Genomic DNA, 23,853 nt, shown 5'->3' with positions numbered 1-23,853 from the left:
ACGTGGCTCGTCATCCAAGATTACTTCACTCTTCTATGTAAAGTGGCACCTTGACCAACGAGCTTTGATTCTTTCCGTGATCGCTCTTCTTAACTCATATCACTCGTCTCTCAAATCAGCTAATCGAATTGATGTGAATTTTTTCCAGCCACCTCAAAAAAAAAACACCACCTATTTTTTTCATGTTTTGTTTATTTAGTAAGCGAGAAATAGTACTAGGCAGTATAATACTGTACAGTATAAAGCCTACAATAGTTACAAAATTAAATTGAATTTAAATAACGAAAATAGTTTTTGTAACATGCTTTAATTCAGTGGACATTGATTGTGTTCCTTCTCGCATGCGCGCCATGGCCATCGGAGGGACAATTCATGATATTCAGAAATATAATGCACATAAATTTGACAATGACGGACAAAGATGACCATTGAAAACTAAGCTGCAGCAAGACAAATAGTTTTTAGCAGAGCAAAAAGAATTCATGCCTTTGCGTATTGTTAAACGCTTTGTTTTCCTGTGCTGCTCCCGCTTGTGTTCCAATGTTCAGAGGATGTTTATATTTACCACAACATCAATGCTGCTTTAGTTAGCTTATGTGTGCGATTTGTGTGGTGTGCGTCTCTGTGCGTGCGTGCGTTTCTGCTTTGTAGAGCGAAATGAAAAGCAGCCTGAGGGTAATATTGAGGGATTAGGTGCGCACATGCATTAGTTCTCCATGAGAAGACGAATGCCCTCCTGGAACTCCATTCGGGGGAATAAAAAAACCCAAACATTTTTCCTCCCCTTGTTCTTCCACCCCAGTTCGATTTCCCATCGGCTGCCCCCCGCTTCTCCCTCCACCCACAGCATCACCGGCGCATCAGCCATATCGTCCTCCTCCACCTCGACACCCTCCTCGCGTCTCTCCCGGGGCTCCACGGCCAGGAGCACCTTCCACGGCGGGCAAATACGAGACCGCCGGCCGCCCTTACATGTGACACCAGCCTCGCCCACCTCGTCGCACGACACTGGCGGCACCCTGTCCGGTGCCAGGACCCCACGCGCCACCAGCAACCTGCTCAGCAAGCTCACCTCCAAGTTGACCCGCAGGTAAGCGGAGAAGCCGCGGGAGAAAATCATGGCGGGAAGAGGACACGTCTACTGACTCTGGACTAGCGTTGTGGCTAATTGTTTAGCACGCTAAAAACTGACATTTTTAAGTACACTGGATGATGTTGTGCCTGTGGACTGATTTCAATGACTTCTATTAGTACATAATCATCTACTAACAAAGTCAGCTTTTATTCTTTTTCAATGAAGCCTTGACAAGTTGTCCGCCTCAGGTTTACATCTTTAGCCTCGTTTCCACCAGGCAGAACAATTCGGTTCAATATGGTCCAGATAAATCCTGATCATGTTTGAGTGTCCAGAGCAGGGGTGTGGAAGCAGGATGGCAATAGCTACATAAACGGCCTATTAAAAAAAAACGACAACATCATAATGTACCAGCCTTTTTATTCCAGGAGGCAGTACAGTTTAGTTTTGGTACAGTAGTCTGAGACATGGCGATAACTTCATGATCCATGTAAAAAAAAAAAGTGACCTCATATCCGCCTGGTAGTGCAGGTTAATTTGATACGGTTCCGGTAAATGGCGAGCACGACTATTTTTACTGCGGGGATGGAAATAGCTGAGTCCGCTCTGCCGAGAGTGCACCATTGTAGCGCTGCTTTTCCACGCTACAGTTGACAACTCAGAACATCTCTATTGGCCTTGAATGCTTCTTCATTGGCCAAAGCAAACACGATGAGGCAATGCTTCTAAAGTGTGCACATTTTGACACTACTTGACTAGAATTGACAAAAATATGTGCTAACTTTAGCTAACATTGAGGACCGTGATATTTTTTTGTATTATTATTGCTGGAATCTGACGTATGATTTACTGAGTTTCGTTTACGCCACACTTGTTTGGTAGAATTTTCTCAAGCTGTTGCCGTGAACACTTGAAAGGCTGCAAATCCAAGCGTTTAGCAAGTTAACAATTCTATTTTAACTAAGCAAATAAAAAATGGAATTAATTTATGGCTCATTTGCCTTTACTTTCACATAAGGCTGACTTTTAACAATTCTGTCTAATGAATTTGATATTTTTTATTGTCATACAAAAGTTCTAAAGATACCAAAGTTAGCCTGTTGCTGTGCCTTTGCTTTCCCTCGTCTACACTTGGCTGCCGCGCTCCCAGTCTCCTTATCGTATCGTGGAAAAATAACGATTCTGTCAAACTTTTAACTTTCTGAAAAAAAGCGTGTCTGGCTGAACAACACGTTGTGGCTTGGTGGGAACGAGACTTTAATGAAAGAAACCTCTCAGTTCATTTACACTGAGGTATCATATTATTGTATGGCATTACCTCTGGCATTGAAGTGCCTCCCCGCAGTTTTTGTGACACGTTACGACATATTTGATGAAGTTTGCGCCTCGTGATGGCGTCCGTCTGACGTGGACAACTTTCTTTTCCACGCGTTGCGTTCTGCTGGTTGTTGCCTTTCAGTGTTTGCTTGATTGTCTAACCACGTTTGCTTCCCCTCACCAGTCACCTGCCGATTTGCCATCCTGTCTTCTTCTTCAATCTTCTGCTTTGTTTCCTCTCACCTCAATGTTGTTTTCCTCCTCTCCTCTCCCACTTTCTTTCTTTGCCCTGACACTCTGCTCTTATTGTCATTCCATACCTCCTCTTCCTCTTCTTCCAGGGTCACTCTTGACCCATCTAAGCGTCAGAGTTCAAACAAATCCGTGTCGGGCTGCAACCTCCCGCAAGCCACAAAAACAGTTAGTAAGTCTTCCTTTCCCCATCTTTTCTGGCTGCTGTGTGTCTCGCTACATGTCCATCTGTGTGTCTACCCGTGTGTTTATCTAGCTGTCCCTATCACTGGTTGGAATGTACTGTAAGCATGTATTGGCGGTATGTAAGAACTTTGTAATCATAATGTGCAGCAGACAGCGGCTGTAACCAGCAGCAACCCGAGTGTCTGTCTGTACTGTTTGCGTGTCTGACTTAAAGTTTGTGTGCGTGTGCGTGTGTGTGTGCGTGTGCGTGTGCGTGTGCGTGTTAGTGCATTGGTGAAGTGTGTGCTGGGGTCATCGGTGATCGGTTGTTTGAAGAGAAGAGAGAGTAAGAGGTGCGTGTGGGTGTGGCCCTGGTTTGGGCTGCAGTGCCGCCCCCTATGTGTTGAACAAGGTAGAACAGTTTATTAGGGTTTGGGGCTTTGTACATAGAGTAGGTGTAATGGGCCTCACGGGAAAGGGGAAAAAAATAGTCAAAGTTTAGAGTGGAAGGGTGTAATGTTTATATATATTTGTGTGTGTGTGTATTTTTTTATTGTATAATAAAACCCTTGCTTTCAGGAACTCAAGGCTTAACCTGCAGGGGGAAAAATGCTCCTTAGTTAGAAAGTCGCTCTCTAAATGCAGTCATTGATTTGGAAAACTCCACCACAAAGAAATTTTTTTCTTCAATGCTGATCATACTCCTTCCTACGCTTGCTTGTTAGGTAGTGCTATACAAACGGAGGTGGCTTTTAAAGTTAAAGTTGTTTCCAAAGAATAGGAATTGTGTGTGGGTGTGGTTTAAGAGGATGGCAGCTTATGCCCGCGTGATCCTGAGCGAGTGTCTTTGCCAGCAAGGTTAAACGATGTTAATCTCCTTTGCCCTGCTGTTGGACCAACACTTTACTGCTATTGTAATCTCTTTCTGTCCTCCCATCATGCACCTGTAGTCTTCTCCACATTTATTCAGCCTCACATTGTCACACAACAGGTCTCTGAGGTGTCAAGATAAAATCAGTCACAACACAGATGCAGCAGAACACATTTTGTGTGAAGTCCTCACATTCATTGTGTGTGCTGTTTACATCTGATCACAGTGATGGATGAGTAGCCGTCTTTTGTGTTTTAATCAGTGTACTCATCAAAGTAGACCGTAAGCAGGAGGTGTGTTTCTTCATTTTATTGTTTTTTTTTTACCTGGTTGTTTTCTAATGGATATCTTTTGTCTTGCTCTTGAGGGTCACAGACGAACCTGAGAGAATCAGCAGATCTCCGGTCACAAGGTGAGTTGTGAAAGATTTTTATTCTAAATTTTCAATGGGGCAAAAAAAAAGTTTTTTTTTTGGAAAATAAATGCATGAAAAAATAAGCCACAATTTTGGAGAAAAAATGTGTTTGTAAAACAAGAATTTGTAAATTATTGTAATCTTATGGCAGAGGTCTTTTTTTTGTGCTAATTTTTTTTGTTGTTCAGAAAAAATATATACACAGTAATCAAACTGTGGTGTCCTACTTAAGTGAGCAAATCTATATTTAATTATGAGGATCAAGCATTAGAAGTAGCAAACCGTTAATGCACAAATGTGCCTTTTGTTTCTTAAAAGTTGTGTTTTTCCTCTCAGTGTCTCAGGCTAACAACAGCAGCAGGTAACGTTAGCTTAGTTAGCCGTGCTGTGTTTGCTCGTAGTTGACCATCCCATTAAAAAAAGAGAGAAAAAAAGAAGAGAACTCTTATTTGAACAACATGGACCTCCTTTTTCACCCTCTTTTGACTTGTGATGTAGAAAGTAGTCATTCGGAAAACTTAGATATTCATTGTGGATAAAAAAAGATTGAGAAACCAAAGTATTTACTCAAATGTTCCTACTTTCTCACTTTCATAATTTTGCTGCTGTAAATTGGGAATTTCTCCATTGTGAGACAAATAAAGGGTTTCTTATCTTAAATAGAGGAGTCAGCAGATGTGGCATCTACAAACCTGATATGTGTGTTTTTTTGTCAGAAAACTGCTTAACAATTTATCTATGTCCTTAAAGGTAACAAATGACAGTCAGTGATTAGTATAATCAAGGCTCGAAAAGAACAGTTTTGTGAAACAGTGTCTTCATTTCAGGAACAACTTTCTAATTTTGTAGAGATTTTGTTGTTGTTGTTTTTGCAGGTTAATCCCACTGATAGAAATATTTCATACTATACTAATATACTTTTAACCTTTTGAGCCAGCCCACCTTGCTGATATACGGTGTAGCATACCATAATTCCTTTCCGATTCCGGTTCTTTCATGGTGTCTATGATTTTTCTTTTCAAAGTCCAGTTTTAATATTTAAATAATTTAAAATAATAATATTATTTTATATTATATATAAAATAATATTTTGTATATAAAATTTTAAAAATATATTTATATATATATACACACACACAGAAATAATACAAAATGAAATATAACATTAACATTGTTTTTAGAATATAAGTCTTATTAACGCAAGTTGTGTCTAGTTCTCAGCAATTAATAACCAAAAGCTCTTGATTACCATATGAAGGGATGCTGTATTTAAAATGAACTAATGTGTGACAGTAATCTATTTTTTCTCTTGCTTTCTCTCCGTCAAACTCATCATAACTCATCTAACCTCCATTCACCCCCGCCCTCCCTCTTTCACCACCCCACATTTGATTCAGTCGCCATATATCTGGGCATCAGAAAGCGGCCGAGCCCCGGACCCCCCGAAGCGGCTGGGATGTGAGGGTCCGCAGCCCCCGCGACCCAGCCGAAGTGGTCCTGGCTCTCCGGGAAGCGGCCCAGGGCTGTGGCTGCCAAGTCCATCTGGCGGGTCCCTTCCTGCTGTCCTGCACGCATGGAGCGGCTGGCGCCCGTGTGGCCTTTGAGGCCGAAGTGTGCCAGCTGCCTGGCGGGCCGGCGCAGAGCAGCGGCGTGCGCTTCAAGCGCCTCTGGGGGGCGCCACTCGCTTTCAGGGACATCGCCACCAAAGTGTCCAAGGAGCTGGAGCTCTGAGGGCTGAGGGGGCAGGGGCTGAGTGAGAAAATACTGAAATGGCAGGGAGGAAGCGGGTGCAAACTCCTCGCCATGCCTCCGCCAAAGACCCTCGTTCTGTGTCCCATCTTGAACTGCTGAAAACAAGCGAAAAGAGAACATCACTCAAACACACTTGATTTCATCATGTTTGACTGATCAGCTACCAACGAGTGTTAAGACCACATTCAAAAGAATAGCAAAATACTCAGACTAAAGTCAGAAGTATCGTACAATAAAGTCGGGGGGGAAAAAAAAGAATCTCGTGAAAATGGTCCGTTTTTTTTCAAGGGATCGTGTATTTTTTAGAGAAAAGAGTAACTATACTGGTATATTGAAAAGAACATTGTCATATTTTTGTGAAAAATTATGACAATTGTTTTTTTGTTGTTTTTTTTGACAAGTGAAAATTTGAAAAGATTTTGAAAAGAGAAATCTGAATCACCATTTCAAAAAAATTGGGGATGGAGAATAGTCGTTTTGTTTCAAAAGAAAATGAGTTTTGTTCAAGAGGGCAACAAAGTTAATTTGATTATTATTTCAGATGATTTTCAATACCAAGTGTCCTTTTACAAGAATAAAATCACCCTTTTTTTTCAAGAGCAAAGTCTTATTTCCTATAACGCGTTAATTTTGTGAAGGGAAGTGAAGATAGTCAAAAATAATTCACATTAAAATTTGATTTCCTTAAAAATCTACTTTTGTTCTTGAAAAATTATAATTGAATTTTCATAAGATTCTATTCTATTTTCTCACCCCAAAATATGACTTATGTAAGATCCCAATTTGAATCTTGTCGTATCATCGATTTGTTTTATTGCGGTCTTATTACCAGTTCATAATTACCTATTATTTTATTCCCCAATGAATTTTTCATCATTCCTTCCTGAAGCGCTGCTATTTAAAGTCACATTTTTCAACTTTTGATTCAAAAGGATAGACAGCAAAAAATGTGTTACAAGCCAAAGTAGCAATGCTGCATTTTGACCTCCAGCCTCAAGAGGGTGACATGCAGGAAACAGTTCCAAATTCTGCTTTGCGTAGTAGGTTTTTTTTGGGGGGGGTTATTTTTTTGGAAGATGAGGCAGAATGGATGAGTTGGTTCTCACTCACGCACCTTTGGCTAAATCATTACAATGACAGCATAAAAAAACACCTGACAATAAAAATGACAATGTGTCATTGTCTTCATGCAAGCATCCAAACGGACTTCTCAAATATATTAATGCTCACAGACTTTTTGAGAACTAACATCACGTTAGCTTTGGCACACAAATGCCGATTAACATTAAGAAAAATTAGATTGAGTTCCTGCCGTTGTCTTAAAGCACTTAATGTGTGTGATGTATTTTTGGGTTACCACAAACGCACACTTCGCTGATAAGCTTCGTAACATTAACACAGAAATATTTAAAATTCAACGATACCCAGAATATTGCAATTTTTACTTTGATTTAATGATATGTCATCATAATCTTAAATCACCAACCAATGGAGAGACAAAAAGCTTTGTCAGTTTGTGGCTGGTCTTCAGCCGGTGACTGAAGACAGCAAGCTGTGTTGTTTTTTTCTTTTGGGACCTCCAGGACATCACTTTAGCGTATATTGTAGCCGTCACTGTTTTTAATTTATGGAGCGAGCTGCAGTCCTCAAAACATCATGTGTCGTAAATAAAGACTTTCAACCTCTGATATAACCAGATCATCTTTTTTTCTCATGCATTTATGTTTCACCTGGAAGAGGAATTAACATTACCTAATTAACTTCAATCAGGAACGTGTTGCTACCGCCATTAGATTCCTAGTGCTTTGGCGAGTAAATGTGGAATATATTAGTTAACAGCATCGCACTTGAACACCTTGGAGATGACAAAGGTGTGTTCATTGAGTTTTGTCAAATAACTGAATAGCATTTGGGGTCCCGGAGGTGTAATGTGGAAAAAAAGTCCAATGTTTCTGCAATGTTCTGGGGGGGTTAGAAAATACTTTGAAGGTAAGAAAACATTTTTTCTTCCTAAAAACGGGCATGGAAATTTACTGACTGCATTTTTTAAAATACCATTTCCCTGTAAAGTATGAAGCACATTTCTTATTTTTCTTCGTTTTAAAATGCTGTATTGTTATGAATGAAACATTTTAAGAAAAAAAATGGGGTCGGGGGGAATTTTGAGAGACCGTTTACATTTCTTTACTTGGGTGGCGTGTGCTGTTCTTTGGCCATTCTCCATTTCCGGGGAGAATGTTTAGGCCGCTCGGTTAGCATAAAAGAACACAAGACACAAAGTAGTTTGTTTTTAAATGGGGCATTTGTTTATTAGTCCAGTTTAATTTACGACCAGAGAAATATTCGGTAGATGGATTGATCCCAGGATGTCACAGAGGAGAAAAGGAGGAGGGAAAAGGAGTATACCGATGATGTCAAGGAAAAAACAGGCTTTGTTTTGGTTTTGATATATACAGTATATATATATTAAAAAACACAGTCATAGCATGATGGTTGTTGGTCTTTTCGTTTACTTCTGGGCGGGAACCATGCCGTCGATGGACTCGCCTTTCTCCAACTTCTTCTCCATCTCCACCATCAGCTTGACACCGTCCACCACCAACTGAACCTGGTACACCTCGGAGGAGCCCAGACGGTCAGCGTTGGAGATGTCGAACACGCCGCCCACGGAGGCCGTGTCGACGCCACCTACAGGCAGAAAGTAAGATAAAGTTTGGTCGATCGCCTCGCAGAAATACTGGCTTCCAAATAAGGGATGAGCAGTGGGGGATAGCGACCGGCCCGGCTGGCAAATTTGAAACTGATAGCCATTGACATTTATTGGGATTTTTGGACAGGAAAACCCTTACAATTCTTCCAAAAAGCAGAAAAATATATGTGTTTGCATGAAAAACAGGGAACAATAAAAAAATGTTGGGGAAAAAAAAACTAAGTGCCAGTACTGTATATGGGGCTCCAATGTGTTAAAAGGTATTTCAAAGAAAAATGCATTTCTTTAAAATAAATCGTTTTGAAAAACTGGAGGAAAACAATTATTTTTTGAGAATATGACTTATTTTGCTGAGATTTTTTTTTTAATTTTAGGGTTGTTTCCATTTTTTGTGCCAAAAAATAAAAAGACAAATGTATGCCTGATTGTTCGAAAAAATGCTGATTTTTTCAGATGTTATTTTTACAGTGATTAAAAAAAGAAATTACATATTGTTTCAAGGATTTGATGTATCTTTTGGAAGGTGACTTTTTTCCCACTCTTTTAGAATAAGAAAAATTGAAAAAAGTGAAGCGAGCAGAGCCCCCGTTCAGAAGTGGAGTGGTGGTACCTGTGCCGCGCTTCTGCAGGCGCAGTCTGGTGAGGATTTCCTCAAACTTGGGGTGCGTGCTGAGCTTGGGAAGCTTGACGTGGACGCCACCGCGCAGGCCAGTGCCCAGGTTGGATGGGCAGGTGAGGATGTAGCCCAGGTGCTCGTTCCACATGAAGCCGTGGTTGTGCTTCTTGAAGATCTCCTCGATCTGTGGAAAAGCCAATTTGTCAACATATTCATTCATTGTTTTTTATTCATTTGTTCTTTGCTTACCTTCTGCAGACCCACGCAGAAGCGCCTGAACACCTCCTTCATGTTGCCGCCCTTCTGCATGGAGATGACGCGCAGGTGATCCTCCTCGTTCACCCACACCAGGAAAGTCTTGTTGTCGTTATGCCTGCATAACCAAATCAATGTCACGATCTACCTCTCTGTCTATTTATTGTGTTTCGCAACTTGTTCAGACAATTAGGGAAATGTTTTTTTGATTTTTTTCCCCATATATTTATTCTGTCTGTTGGTACCTGTCACCAGTCAAGATTGACAAAGTGTCCGTCAAGAAATGCAGATGTTGGGACCAGTTGCGCAACATTTTGCAATCACAGCTCAGGAGGTTGAGGAAAGGCGTGTCGGTTGTTTTGGACTCACCAGATGCCCCTGGCGTCAGGCCAGTCGCGGGCCATGCCGGCGCATGTCAGCAGCGGAGACACGGGCTTGTCAAACAGGAAGTGGTCGGCGATCAGCTGCTCCTGCTCGGCGTCGGTCATGCCGTTCAGGGGGTAGTACTTGCCCTTGAACTCGCCCTCCAGGGTGGCCAGGGCTGTGGAAGCGGGACAATGTTAGCACTAGACTTAGCGTTTGTGTTTGGTGTTCGCACATTTCTTAGCACTTGTACTAGCATTTGCTTGAGTGCAGGGGTCACAGATACAGCTACCGTGTCCCTTGTGAGGATCAGCATATCTCATAATGGATGGATAGATGGATTGTATATTATTTTATTTAGATTCCGTCTTGTGTTGGTCGTGCCCCCCGCTGGCCAATCGCATCGCGTATCAATCAAGGGTTGTATGCAATGTCGGAGCTTGTGTCACCATTTAAGCCCTCCTCAAAACTCACTTGTATTCTTTGGCGTTCGACTCAGCATGACTTAGATTTGTTCTTGATTTTACTGCTTGGTGCTTTCTACCGCCTTTATTACGGATTCGTCTTACTGTTTATTGTGTATGTTAAATCGCTCCATGTACAGCACTTTGTATGCAGCGATGGCTGTTAGAAAGTGCTCTATAAATACTGTTGACTTGACTTGACTTGACTAGCATTCGATTTTTTTTTTGGGGGGGGGATAAATACATTTGAATGAAGCAATTTTCTGACAAGCTAGTCACCCTCAATGGAGAGCTTCTCGATGCCTCTGCGCTCTCCGCGGCTGTTGTGCGGTGGCAGGGTGAAGCCCTTGATGCTGCGGCCGGTACGCACGCGGCTGGACAGAACGTAGTTGGGGTCCAGGTCATCTCCGCCCTGGGAGAACACACGAGCGAGTTGTTTTAACGTGTCTCTTTGAATTAAAAGTCATTAAAAAGGACAACAGTTCTGTCAACTCTTATTTCTTTGCTGTGAACTGCAGGAAATACCTTTTTCACAACATTTTTGAATGTACTTTTTTTCCTTCTCTGTGTACCAACTATGAAGAAGAACTCGCCTTTAGGTTCTCAAAGTTCAGGTCGGTCTTGTGCTTGTCGCTGGGTCCATAACCATTGTGACGGTCCGAGATGACGGGGTCCAGCAGGTCCTTGAAGACCTCGTAGCTCTCCTCATCACCGGCCACGCAGCCCACAGTCATGATGAAGGGGTGTCCTGAGGAGGACGATGCCAAGGTTGGTGGTATTTTATTAGTTCTTTCTTTTTTTTTTTTTGTCGTCAAAACTGCAAGGTGTTTGGAACTCGGCTTACCGGGGTTGTCCACGCCGGTCTGGATAATGTCATCCAAGGTGAAGCCGCTGGGGGTGGACTTGCCCCTCAGTTTCGCGTAGATGTCCTTGGTCAGTACCTGCATCATGAAGAGGGGACAATGGTGGCTCTGTATTCAATGCAAGTTTTATATACTATATATATATATATATATATATATATATATATATATATATATATATATATATATATTTATTTTTTCACTATCCGCACACATAAATATAGATATACTGTATGTATACAAATACACACGCTTGCGCATTCATATACTCTACAGTGAATACATCTACTGTAACCGTGCGCTACCTTGGCCATGTGATTGTTGTGCTGGGACAGATCGGGGTACTCGTCGTCCGATGTGAACTTCATCTTGTAGTCGTTGTGACAATTCTTGGCCATGGCTGCAATTCCTGCTCCAACTGTCACAAAATACATTCAAAATGATGACCTATTGATGTAAATGTGTGCGTGTGTATTTTAATGAATTAAGCACCCTTGGCATTGTCTGATGTCTCTCCCAGTGCTTCAATGGCTTTGTTGATGATTCTTTGGGAGAAGAGGAGACACCTTCTCATTCTCCGCTAAGCTCTCTCCCTGACTTTCTCTCCTTTTGCGTCACTGCTCTGATTGATAGAAGTGGAGTCCTTGAAATGTTTGCTAAAAGTCAAAGGTATCTGTGTCTGAGGGTCACTCTGTCAACGTCTTTCTCAGCTGTGCCGTTCATCCCTCCCACCGCAAGAGCCCACTCCCAGCAGGGAGGATTATTAATAGTCTACAAGCCCACCCCCACCCCCACCCCCCATGCCTTGGCCCCCTTCACAGCTCCTTCGGCCAAGGCACTGAAAGGGAAAGGTAGTGTGTGCGAATCAATCTGTTGCATCTCATGCAACCTCAGAACATCATCACGCTTGTTCCACGCGACAGCCCCAAGTACAGTTCAAAAGTAGAAGCATCTATTTTCACATTTTCCCCCCATGACAATGAGGCTTTCCCAATACTATGCAACGATTTTAATAAAAGTTGCAAAAACAAAAACTAACTTTTGGGATTTTAACCTTCATTTTTAAAAATTATTCTTGTCTATCTTGTGTAGATTGGGCAAATATTTTGGTGCGTTGCATTAGTTGGGATTTACAATTAAATACTTAAATACATAACATTTTAAAACATTTACTTTTTTAAACAATGAAACAATTTAAAAAAAGATCTTTTTTATTGTTTTATTGGAATTTTATTTTTGTATTTTTTAGCATTCATTCATTTGAATTTAAAATTAAATATGAACAACATTTTAAGTTCCTCTGATAATGTTTGATCTCATTTTCGGTCAAATTTGCCTCAACAAAAGCTCATCCCAATTGGGGCCCCTTGAAGACACAACAGCCTTAACAAACACAAGTGTTATTTTTGCAGCAGATTTCCAGCAACAGAGTGAGCACATCAAAACCTCTAAATGACAAATTCCATTGGTGTTATTTTAATGATCAACACAAGACAAAATTGTGACATGATTGACAGTGTTACCTGCTCAGGAGGAAAGAGAGAGGTAACAGATCCCGGGATCAGATCCTGTCCACCAAATGTAGGGGTTGCCCAAGTGTGCCAAGTGTTGGACGCTGACTTATATAGCGTCACCTCCACCACGACTGGCTGAGAGGACTCGGGCCGCTCTGGTGTGATTGGACCAGTGGCAAGCCGACTGTTGTAAAAAAAAACGAGGAAATGTGGTTGAGGTGACAGCTGCAGAAGGAACATGGAGAACTTTCACCTTGCGGATCGCCGCAATCGGCAGGACCAGTGTGTGTGTGTGTGTGTGTGTGATGTGTTCGTAAGCGTGTTCTCAGCTATATGCAAGCATGTACACACACGCCATTTTGTCAGCCATGTTCAATTACTTGTTCAACTATTCAATTTATGCAAATTCCCAATCGGTGCTTATCGAAACATGTTCAGCTCTTCCATGTTGAACGATACCGCATTCTTCTATACAACAGTATGTTCCGGGGCCCGACTGATTAATTGGCCAGCCGATGTATCGGCTGATACTACCTCTTTAAAATATCACCTCAGTACAACCAAATACCCTGCCTGTAATTCAAATCCTCATAATGTTGTAAGCGTTAACGAACCAAAACAAACATTTTATTAATGTTATATTTAAGCGGCTGGATAGCTCAGTTGTTAAGGCATCGGCTTGTGCTCTTTTGCTGGAGAACAGTGTTGTATCTGCGGCAAACAAATCTTTTGGAATTATGGCCAAAGAGTTATGTCTTGGTTTCCTTTGGCCTGTAACACGTTTCCTCATGTATTTGGGATGTTTTGTTTTTGCTTTAATTTCCAGTGTGTGCCCTATGTAATACTTGAGCTGTTGCTAACATTTTGGCAACTAGTCAGGAATTTTCTGTGCATTATTAGCTCGATACCATCTCTCAGTGAAACTCAACACCAGCTTCTTGAGACATGGAACAGATCACATGACTGAAGACTGATGCTTTGGGGTGGGGGATTCACCGGGTGAACTTCCGAAAATGCCCCCCTCTTGTAATGTGAAACTTTGCTCCAATCGCTCTCAAAGCGCCGCTAGCGTTAGCACCGGCTGCTAATTTGCTAAACCTCAGTCATCTGCCTGAAGCTTATTTAATCATACTGAGATCATGCTAGATGTTGGATGCTTCACTAGAGACGCCACCGAGTGAGATCCTGTTCTAAAATAAGCAAATAAAATGTTAACATGGGGCCAAAGTAGTTTTTGAAAAGTGTGTGCCTTGTGTCGCAGCAAAAGACATCGGTTTGTGCTGCACATGAGCATCAGGTACTAAATCCTCCCGTGGTCTCTTGTTTCACCGAAACAGGCCTCCGTGTCGCTCCCTAAATTAAACGCGACAGCTTGTTGCCAGACAACTCCATAGCACTGGCTCATACAAGCAACTTTTCAATATAACGTGTGTATGTATTGACAGCAAGTATTTCACGCTGACTTTTATAAGACTATCAATAGGACTCGGGTCATGTCTGGTGTGTGTGTGCGTGCTCCCTTGATCATATGCTACTGTGGCACAGATCCAGTTTCCCACTTTAGATGCACACTGGATCAGCATCCACCTAACACACACACACACACACTACACCGCCCTGTCCCGACCCCTCACAGCGCCACAGCTGCCCACAAGGGCAGTTATATAAGCAGCGACACTGTGTCAATCAGTACTCACATTCATGTATGCAACATGAGGGCAAACAACTTGATGGTGAACAAGATCAATGGATGCCGCATTTTGATGCACAACGGTTCATAACATGAATACTTACAGAATTGTACTCCATGACATGACTGAAAACAACTGCATGCTACAGACCACTATGGCAACGTTATTATGACATACAACATTATGGTACAGAACATTGTAGGACATAAGCTCATGGTCCAAACCATTAATGCATACAATGTTTCATACAGGGCATTATGTTGCGCAACATTACGGCACGTAACGCTGAAACATGCAACATACCGTAGTACAGTATGCTACACCACTTGAATGCATACATTTATGCAGTCTACTCATTGAATGCACATTATTGAAGGGGTCACCAATATGGTTCCTGCAAAACCATCGACAAGTAGATATATAGTCCGAGGGCCTGTTGGAAACAAAGCTCACTAGTGATGGGATATTGTAATTTCCTAGAAGTGTTGTTGAAGTGAACGTTGGAAAATGTAAAAAAACAAAAAAAAGGATGCCTTTCTCACACCTACACATGACTAATAAACACATTATGTTTGAGTTGCCTCCCTTTTCTGCATGTCATCCATGACTTCCTAGTCTTTCCACCGCAGCGGCCCCTGTGGTGTCACGTTTTACTGGTCTTGGTAGTCATGCAAGGTATTTGTATGGACGTACTTGTCACGTACCAACGCCGCGTCATATATCGTTGCCATCGCCATGTTCACAGCTGAATCTGCACTTGTGTTTTTTATCATAACAGTTGTGTTGTTGATTTTGTTGTTGTTGATGTTGTTGTTGTTTTTCATATGGATTTTTTTTTCATGAAACACTAACTGAACGAACTGATCAAGTCACACCAGTTCAAATTTTACACTCGGACTATTTTAGTGGTGCCTCCTCGGCCAGAACCGCGATTGGATTGCGTTGACTCAGCTGTCCCTGGGTATGACCCTACCACACTCTCTCTTTCACAAATGCACACACACACACGCACGCGCACACACACATGCACGCACACGATATTTTGCTGTACAATGTAACTTTAACTACAATCTGCTCACATTCTTTAGTGGATTGGCTGTTTAAGCTGCTCACTAAATATGCGTAAGTAAAAATAATACTTTCCTCAATCCCAATGAATTACACTATGATTAAAAAGGCGCACTCATACATACACAATTGCATGTTTAATAACCAGATTTTTTTCTTATTTGATTGAACTGTAACACTAGTCAGTTTTCACGTGAGAAAACAAACAAAAATAAAAAGATTTCTGGGTAATTTATTTTTGAGTATTTGTAAATTTTTTCTGTTTTTCAAAGTATTTTTTTCCATTTCGTGAAAAAAAAATCTTGTTCATGAATTTATCTAATTTCTTTGTTTGTTTTTCTGAAGTTTTTTTCCTAGTTTTATCCAAAAAATTCAGCTTTTGGGAATTATTTTCGGGTTTTTTTGTTGAATGATACAAAACAATACATTTAAGAACGGAAGGAAAAATATTCAGGAAAACAAATTTAAAAACGTAAACGATTACAAAATATATCGCTTGCTTCTGACTGATCTTTGCTGACTCGCAGCACCCTTAACAATGAATCAAGTAGTGTGCAGGCGAATCACAGAGAAGCAGTCATTAAACCAAATTTTAACATTTTATTTCTCACAATTATGATATTCGACAGAAACAGCATCCAGGTGACGACGTTTAGCTGCAGAGGATGCTGGGAAAATGGGATCAGGTAAGCTCCTTCAGTCACGAAGCGAAGGGAGGAAACACAGGAAGTTAGCAGTTTATCCCTCCAGTCTAAACGGAGTTTAACGTGTACTGCTCTTTTTTTTGAAGGTTTATTCTACATAAATTGTATAACTCACAATTAAAGAAATAATATGTTGAATAAAGTGAAACATTTTAATTACAACGTTATTTTTCTGTGTTGTGTCGTGCCGTCAAAACGTTTACTTTTATGACGTCACGTTCGTAGGCGGAAGTTGGTGCCTGATTGTGCTATAAAACTACTGCTAGTTCTGTATGAGGAGGTTGCAGGTGGATCATTGACACTTGTATCACTTTTTAAGACCAATAAGCTTCTCGGCATCACATAAACCGGGTGAAAATGCACACTAAATCATAAATAATATTCACCTTAATATAAAAACAGCACCTCCTTGCAGGGCACTCAACCAGACGAGATCCCGACGGAGTGTAGACTTAGCAGGTAGGCTAAAAATAACTTGGAGTGGGAGTGGAAATGAACCGTCTTTGTGTTTGTTTACCTTTGCTGCAAGCTCGCAAATGTTAACATATGTTGCTTATTCTACTGCAAGCCTCACTTCGTTTGGCCCATAAACAACTCGAAGTGTCCGAGTTGGGAGATTTATGTGCGAATTATACTTATTGTTCGCGGGCCTACTGCCCATTTCGCGAATGTATCAACATTTTCTAACATGTATTTTTTTCCACTGACTATTTCTGTTTAAAAAATACACACGGTGTGATATTTTTTAAAATATACACACGATGTGATATTTTTTTGATAGTAATATGTCTTCTGATCTTAAACTTGTATTAAATAGTATTTCATTTGCAACTCAACATACAGTATTTACATTTTTAAAAATGACGTATTCCCCCCGCCCCCAGAACATTTTTTTTAAATAAATATGTTGTCTTGTAACATCCAAGTTGATTTTAACTTTATCATAATTGTTATGCATCCATCCAATTTCCGAGCCGCTTATCCTCACGATGGTTGCAGGCGTGTCTTTGGGCAGTAGTTGGGGTACACCTTGAACTGGTTGCCAGCCGATCGCAAGACACGCGTACAAGCCGGGGTTGGAATCGAATCCACCTACGCACCGTGAGACAAACGTGCTAACCAGTCATGTCAATTTTTTTATCACCCACCCACAAAGTTTGTAACATATGCAAAGGTTTTTGTTTGACCATCTGATAATGTTTGGACAGCATGTTTATATCACCTAGAGCACCTCATGAGTCAATATTTTATATATTTTATATATTTTCAGAGTCTATCAAGGAATTTTAAATTGAAAACACAATTTATGGTTTTCATTTGATTGCGTTTGTGGTACATTCTTTCTGTAGCGCGCGAGGAGGTCCGGCCATGTTGTCGGCGGAGGAGATCCTGTGCAGCACGCAGCAGGTGATCGCTGGGCTGGAGGCGCTGCGAGGAGAGAATCGCAGCCTGCTGGAGAGCCTGCAGGGGACGTCCCAGAGTGCCGAAATGATGGTTGAAAGCGACTGCAGCGTGGAGCGTGAGAAGAGTGGCATCATACGACAGTCGCTGGACAGGATCGAACTGGGACTCAGTGAAGCACAGGTTGAGTCTGACACAAAAAGCAAACAAAACAAGCAAGCAAAACGATGACCTAGTTTAATTTAACAGTATGTAGTTTCATGGGGGACACACAGACAGAACAGAGAGAAGAACGAGCTGCAACGCTACCTTGCGGTACTTAGTTTGTGTGTTGTGCGATCAGGTGATGATGGCACTGTCGGCTCATTTGGGTTCTCTGGAGGCCGAGAAGCAGAAGCTGCGAGCGCAGGTGAGACTGCCGAGTTTCGGATGTAGGTAGAAGGAGGACCAAGAGGAGGTTGATTCCATTTGTTTTGGCGTCCATTTAAAGGTGCGCCGCCTGTGTCAGGAGAACCAGTGGCTGCGCGACGAGCTGGCGGGCACCCAGCAACGTCTGCAGGAGCGCGAGCAGGATCTGGTCACGCTAGAAGAACACAATAAGCATCTGCAGTTCATGGCCTCCATGCGCAAGTACGACCAGGAGGAGGCACCGCCGCAGGTGAGACAGCACACCCAGCGGGCACACTTAGCATGCACTCGCAGGGTGCAAACAAAAAGTGCGATTACACTTCAGATGGTTAATTGGACTGCTCAGAAAAAAATTGTGTGTTTAGCACTTTTTCTCATACATTGGGTGCCACAACAGCAAACTAATGGTCAAAGAAGAAACACAATTTATTGATTCTTCAGTTGTATTTTCCACCCAATTTTTTTGTTTCGCCTAATGTTTGTGTCTTAGAGTTGTGTATCGTTGCTCATGTCTAGCATTTTCTTTGCTCCTATTTTTGTTCCATTATTCATTAACTTTCCAACCAAAATGTTTCAATGTTTCCATCAACTATTTAAAAAATTATTCTGCCCATTTATCTATTTATGTGTTGATTTGAGGTATAATGTTTATTTCCATCTAACGTTATTTATTTTCGGTCTAGTATTTCCTTTATATTTTATATATGAATATGTGTGTGTGTGTGTGTGTGTGTGTGTGTGTGTGTATATATATATATATATATATATATATATATATATATATATATATTTGCCTCACAATTTCCAATTTACAGCAGCAAAATTATGAAAGGGAGAAGTAGATGAAAAAGTATATAAATAAAAATTATTTAAAAAAAATACACAAAGATAACATGTTGCCATAGTCACATTTTTGTTTAGTATTATTATGTTTCTAAATATTTTCAATTTTTTAGCTAATATTTTAACTAGTACTTTTAGTTTCAATTTGTCATAAGAGTCATGTACTTTTTGTCTAATATTTCCAGGATGACAAGAACACATCTTCCAACAAGGAGTCTTTGGATTACCTTTTCCCTGGCGAGGCTGAGGAGTCATCACAAAGTATAAGACTCACACACGCGCAAAATAAACCGAATAATGTAAATGACCTGAAAATATGCGCATAATGTGTGGTGTCAGTGTCGACGTCGCAGCATCACCACAGCAGTGCGGCAGCGGCAGCCCAACAAGGAGGCTACGAGATTCCCGCTCGCCTCCGGACGCTCCATAACCTCGTCATCCAGTACGCCTCGCAGGGACGATACGAGGTCGCCGTGCCCCTTTGCAAACAGGTGAGCGCTCCCTGCTGCCAACGTATCGGAAATGGCACGGGTCGCATAATCGCCTGAATGTGACGGAGACATATCATGTGGCCGAAACTTGAAATCCTCCCCAGGCCTTAGAAGACTTGGAGAAGTCGTCGGGCCACACCCACCCTGACGTGGCCACCATGTTGAACATTCTGGCACTGGTGTATAGGTGAGGACGGTAACTTTGGCAACACAATATTCTTCAGTAACTTTTTACTTTAAACTTTTTGCCCTTCAAATGAAAAATGTGTTAAAAAATAAAAAATACATTTGTACCCTCTTTTGTATATTTAGAGACCAAAACAAATACAAAGAAGCTGCCAACTTGCTAAATGACGCGCTGGCCATCAGGGAGAAAACACTGGGAGTGGACCATCCGGCTGTAAGTTGGACACAAACACAATTCCATTGTATTTATAGAGCATTTTCGAACAGCCATCGCTGCATACAAAGTGCTGTACATGGAGCAATTTAACATGTACAATAAACAGTAAAAAAAAACCTTTAACAAAGACGGTAGAAAGCACCGAACAGTAAAATCAAGAACAAATCTAAGTCATGCTGAGTCGAACGCCAAAGAATACAAGTGAGTTTTGAGGAGGGCTTTAAAGATGGCCGTTTTTTTTCGGCTAAAAACGTCTTACTATATACATGATCGTTTTTTTCGGCTAAAAATGCCTTAAAAAACATGTTCGTTTTTTTTTTTCCGATGAAATCGCCTTACTATACATGGTCGTTTTTCACACCCACACCCTCACACACACACGTTTGAATGCGTGTTTTTGTGTGTGTTTGTAGGTGGCGGCCACACTCAACAACCTGGCGGTGCTTTATGGGAAGCGAGGCAAATACACAGAAGCTGAGCCGCTGTGCAAGCGAGCGCTGCAGATCCGCGAGAAGGTCAACTGTTTTCAATCTTGTTGTGAAATATTTTTTAAAACATATTTCTGCATCAATATTAAAATGTTCTAATATTTTGGTTTTCCTCCTCATATTTTTTGTATTTTTACCATTTTTTTGTCTGTTCATAATTTTTTGGCGATTCTCCTGACTAATGTCAGCAGTGCAACAATAGTTGTCTGGTGGAAAAAAAAATTAAACTGGAACGACCACGTGTTAACGGCCCAAGTTGTACCTTGCGTGGTTTGCCAGGTACTGGGCACAGAGCACCCTGACGTGGCCAAGCAGCTGAACAACTTGGCACTGCTGTGTCAGAACCAGGGAAAGTACCAGGAAGTGGAGCGCTACTATGAGCGAGCTCTGCACATCTATCAGAGCAAGCTGGGACCCGACGATGCCAACGTGGCCAAGACCAAAAACAACCTGGTATGCCCCAAGCCATGCCGTTGTGCGACCGCAGGCTCCTCTTTTTCAACTTTGTCTTCTTCCTGTCAGGCCTCTTGTTACCTCAAGCAGGGCAAGTACCGCCAAGCCGAAGCGCTCTACAAGGAGATTCTCACCCGAGCGCATGAGAAGGAGTTTGGATCTGTGGAAGGTAAGCGGAAACGTTACTATGACGACCAGGATTGCAAACTATCCTCAGGTGACTAAAATGGAAAGGGGAGAAGAGACAGTGGTATTTAGTTATTTTTAATCAAGGCTTGCTGTCATAACATCCAATCTTTTCTTCACCCTCTTCCGTCGTTCCAGGCGATGCCCGGCCCAGCTGGTCGGGCGGCAGCGACCAATCCGGGCATCAGGATGGCCCGCTGAGGCGAAGTGGCTCTTTCACCAAGCTGCGAGAGTCCATACGGCGAAGCAGCGAGAAGCTGGTGCGCAAGCTCAAGGGTGTCGATGTGGAGGAAGCCACTCCGAGGAATGCTGGGTAAAGTAATGCTCGTCTGTAAGTAAAGGCAGCAACAATAGTCAGGAGTATTGTCCGTCTCAATGATAACCAATAAGTGTCGTTGGCTCCCTTGAAACTATTGTTAAATAAAAACAGAGATTCACATAGCTGTAAAAGTGCACTTCCAATATAAGGTATTGGCAAAACCACTTGTCGTTTTCTTCAGCTGTTTTGTCGGCGTCTGCTGAAAGTAACGAATAAATTCATTCGTATCCTGAGTTACTTTTCAAAACAAGTCATCAGTGAAGTAACTAAGTCACTTTCCCAAGGTAACTGACAAAATTGACAGTAGAGTAAATACTACGCTGGGTAAGCAGGTGTGAATGTGAACAAAAGAAGAGTGCACGCTCAGCGAATGTTGTCATGTGAATTCCTGTTTTCAGGATGAAAAGAGCCAACTCACTCAACGTGCTCAACATCAGCGGCGGAGAAAGTCAGGACGGCGGCCAGGTGAGCTAATGCCGTCCCAAAATGGAAGTTGTTGACGCGGGCCTTGGCAACATTTTGTTTTGCTCTTGTGGCTCAGTCGCGCTGCCTGATGGACCATCGAGGACTCAGCTCCAGTACACAGAACCTCAACAGGCGAGGATCACTCGGACCCAGTTAAGCGTCACAAACGCCCCGTTTATACAGACAGGATTTTTTTTTCCTGCTTCCCCCCATGTCGCTATTCTGTCGAAATGTCACAAAATGGGCCAAAAATGCACTTTCAGAGGTAGCATCAGAGTCGTAACTGAGATAAAAATGCTTGAAAGGATTCCATTTTCCTGCTTGACACCATTCTTTCTTTTCCTATGCCACACAATTAAATTATCTGGACGTTGCCGTCTTGAGTTGTAAATCACACAACAACCCCTTTTGCTGGGTTCTGTTAAACTTTGCATGCAAGGGAGGCATCTATTTTCATGAGGGGAAAAAAACGTTTGTTTACATGCCAATATGATTTTTAGGCCTCAAAAGATAATAGGGGGGCCGTTGACCTACAAAGTACAAAAAAAAATGGCGGATGAACACTAATGTTATTGAGGCGAGTTGTGCTTCTACGATATAAGCTAAGCTCAACAGGTGGATAAAACTAAGTGTGTGGCGTTTCTGCATCACCATTTAGTGGCCTGTCCTCCTAATGACACCGTCTTCGGCAATCATTTGACTATTTGACAAACTTGCATTCCAGTTCACATGATTTCTTGAATTTATGAATAACTTCCACCTCAATATGAACATACATTTCCAGAAAAAGTTTTACATTCCGACGAATAAGTCTAATGCATTTTTTGCCTTGAAATCACAAAGTATTTTCATCATTTATCATCTGCGACATGGTTTGTTTACAGTACATGGAACGATTGTGTTTCCCCCAACACGACCGATGGAACTGACTTTTATTTAACTCTTGGAAGCTTATTGCACATATTAAACTGTAGCAAATCAAGAACTGGCCCTATAGAAACTATTTAATTTCAGCTGCACTGGAAGTGGAACTCTGATTATTTCATAGTTTGGCATGAGATGCCGCAGGATTTTTGAAATAACTATTTATATATTGACACTCACCTTTCTACTCTCATTGAAATTTTAAGTTTTCATTCATTTTGGCTTTTTTTACTTGCTGTTTTGCTTTTACAATCTTGAATGTAGATTTTGCTGTGGTGTAAAATATCACATTGGTTGCATATATTTCTATAGATACTCATTTTAGTCAGTTGGTATCGGAATAACTAGATGGGAAGTTGAAATAAAGATCAACATATTTTAGTGTTTCAGGAGTTTTTTGGTTTTTGTTTCACACATTGGCTTATATTTTAAAGGTGATGTTACATAACCGTTGTGTCGCTCAGGCATTTGATTTATGGAGCAATTTAACAAATATAATGAACAGTAAAACAAATCCGTAAGAAAGCACCTAACAGTAAAACCAAGAAACAATTCTAAGTCATGTTGAGTCGAATGCCAAAGAATACAAGTTTTGAGGAGGGATTTGAAGATGGTAGTTTTTTTCGGCTAAAAACACTTCACTACACATGGTCCTTTTTTTTTTGCAAAAAACGCCTTACTATACATGGTCGTTTTTTTGGGCTAAAGACGCCTTACTTTACATGATTGTTTTTTTTTTCAGCTAAAAACACCTTACTATACATGGTCGTTTTTTCCAGCTAAAAACGCTTTACTATACATGGTCGTTTTTTTTCCGGCTAAAAACGACTTACGATACATGTTCGGGGTTTTTTTGGGCTAAAAACGCCTTACTATACATGGTCGTTTTTTTTCATCAGAAAAACGCCTTACTATACATGGCCGTTTTTTTTCAGCTAAAAACGCCTTACTACACATGGTCGTTTTCTTCATCAAAAAATGGCTTACTATACATGGTCGTTTTTTTCCAGCTAAAAACGCCTTACTATACTTGGTCGTTTTTTTTCCGGCTAAAAACGCCTTACTATACATGGTCGTTTATTTCGTCTAAAAACGCCTTACTATACATGGTCGTTTTTTTTCTAGCTAAAAATGACTTACTATACATGGTCATTTTTTTTTCATAAAAAAAACGCCTTACTATACATGGTCGTTTTTATCCAGCGAAAAAATGCCTTACTATACATGGTCGTTTTTTTCCAGCTAAAAACGCCTGACTATACATGGTCGGTTTTTTTCCAGCTAAAAACGCCTTACTATAAATGGTCATTTTCTTTGGCTAAAAATGGCTTACTATACATGGTCGTTTATTTCGTCTAAAAACGCCTTACTTTACAT

At 41.2% G+C, this 23,853-nt stretch overlaps 3 protein-coding genes across 14 annotated transcripts in view; 2 read left to right on the top strand and 1 right to left on the bottom strand.

Moving 5' to 3' along the window:
* mark4b (MAP/microtubule affinity-regulating kinase 4b) overlaps positions 1-8,449 on the top strand; it is a 28,393-nt gene extending 19,944 nt beyond the window's left edge. For 2 of the 10 annotated variants that reach the window (XM_052078095.1, XM_052078094.1), the window contains exons 15-18: positions 803-1,090; positions 2,734-2,816; positions 4,056-4,092; positions 5,493-8,449. In XM_052078095.1, coding sequence (XP_051934055.1) covers positions 803-1,090; positions 2,734-2,816; positions 4,056-4,092; positions 5,493-5,826 — 742 coding nt within the window. In that variant the 3' untranslated portion in view covers positions 5,827-8,449. Of the gene's footprint in view, positions 1-802; positions 1,091-2,733; positions 2,817-4,047; positions 4,093-4,431; positions 5,454-5,492 lie in introns of those variants that run through there. The other 8 variants (XM_052078097.1, XM_052078100.1, XM_052078102.1 and 5 more) reach the window with 8 other exon arrangements.
* Positions 8,131-12,790, bottom strand: ckmb (creatine kinase, muscle b). Its single transcript, XM_052078129.1, has 9 exons — positions 12,642-12,790; positions 11,424-11,536; positions 11,100-11,196; positions 10,849-11,003; positions 10,535-10,667; positions 9,798-9,969; positions 9,423-9,546; positions 9,168-9,357; positions 8,131-8,535 (listed from the first exon to the last, which is right to left on the bottom strand). The coding sequence occupies exons 2-9, from the start codon at positions 11,514-11,516 to the stop codon at positions 8,357-8,359; spliced, it is 1,143 nt and encodes a 380-aa protein (XP_051934089.1). The 5' UTR covers positions 11,517-11,536; positions 12,642-12,790; the 3' UTR covers positions 8,131-8,356.
* A 3,571-nt stretch (positions 12,791-16,361) lies between these two features.
* On the top strand, positions 16,362-22,862 carry klc3 (kinesin light chain 3). 3 transcript variants are annotated; one of them, XM_052078126.1, is made up of 15 exons: positions 16,370-16,399; positions 16,498-16,554; positions 17,445-17,679; positions 17,840-17,905; positions 17,987-18,154; positions 18,933-19,008; positions 19,087-19,238; positions 19,343-19,425; positions 19,551-19,638; positions 20,055-20,156; positions 20,409-20,582; positions 20,652-20,751; positions 20,907-21,081; positions 21,486-21,552; positions 21,629-22,862. In XM_052078126.1, the coding sequence occupies exons 3-15, from the start codon at positions 17,464-17,466 to the stop codon at positions 21,707-21,709; spliced, it is 1,548 nt and encodes a 515-aa protein (XP_051934086.1). In that variant the 5' UTR covers positions 16,370-16,399; positions 16,498-16,554; positions 17,445-17,463; the 3' UTR covers positions 21,710-22,862. The 3 variants fall into 3 exon arrangements, 2 of the variants coding, with proteins under 2 accessions (XP_051934085.1, XP_051934086.1); XR_007964328.1 differs by having other exon boundaries at positions 16,362-16,554; positions 20,907-21,099; positions 21,629-21,703; XM_052078125.1 differs by having other exon boundaries at positions 16,362-16,554.
* The last annotated feature ends 991 nt before the right edge of the window (positions 22,863-23,853 follow it).

This window comes from Hippocampus zosterae, chromosome 10, assembly GCF_025434085.1.
Source record: "Hippocampus zosterae strain Florida chromosome 10, ASM2543408v3, whole genome shotgun sequence".
Classification (NCBI taxonomy): Eukaryota; Metazoa; Chordata; class Actinopteri; order Syngnathiformes; family Syngnathidae; genus Hippocampus; species Hippocampus zosterae.
Note: the sequence above shows the minus strand (reverse complement) of the source record. Positions and strands in the feature narration are given on the sequence as shown.

Bases quoted from the DNA above. Each gene is read 5' to 3' on its own strand.
- ckmb (XM_052078129.1), bottom strand. From the start codon at position 11,516: ATGGCCAAGAATTGTCACAACGACTACAAGATGAAGTTCACATCGGAC. The intron at 11,004-11,099 runs GTAAGCCGAGTT...CGTCCTCCTCAG, and splicing joins GACCGGCGTGGACAACCCCG to GACACCCCTTCATCATGACT. The intron at 8,536-9,167 runs GTACCACCACTC...TTCTGCCTGTAG, and splicing joins CCTGCAGAAGCGCGGCACAG to GTGGCGTCGACACGGCCTCC.
- klc3 (XM_052078125.1), top strand. From the start codon at position 17,464: ATGTTGTCGGCGGAGGAGATCCTGTGCAGCACGCAGCAGGTGATCGCT. The intron at 19,009-19,086 runs GTATAAGACTCA...GTGTGGTGTCAG, and splicing joins GGCTGAGGAGTCATCACAAA to TGTCGACGTCGCAGCATCAC. The intron at 21,553-21,628 runs GTGAGCTAATGC...CTTGTGGCTCAG, and splicing joins AAAGTCAGGACGGCGGCCAG to TCGCGCTGCCTGATGGACCA.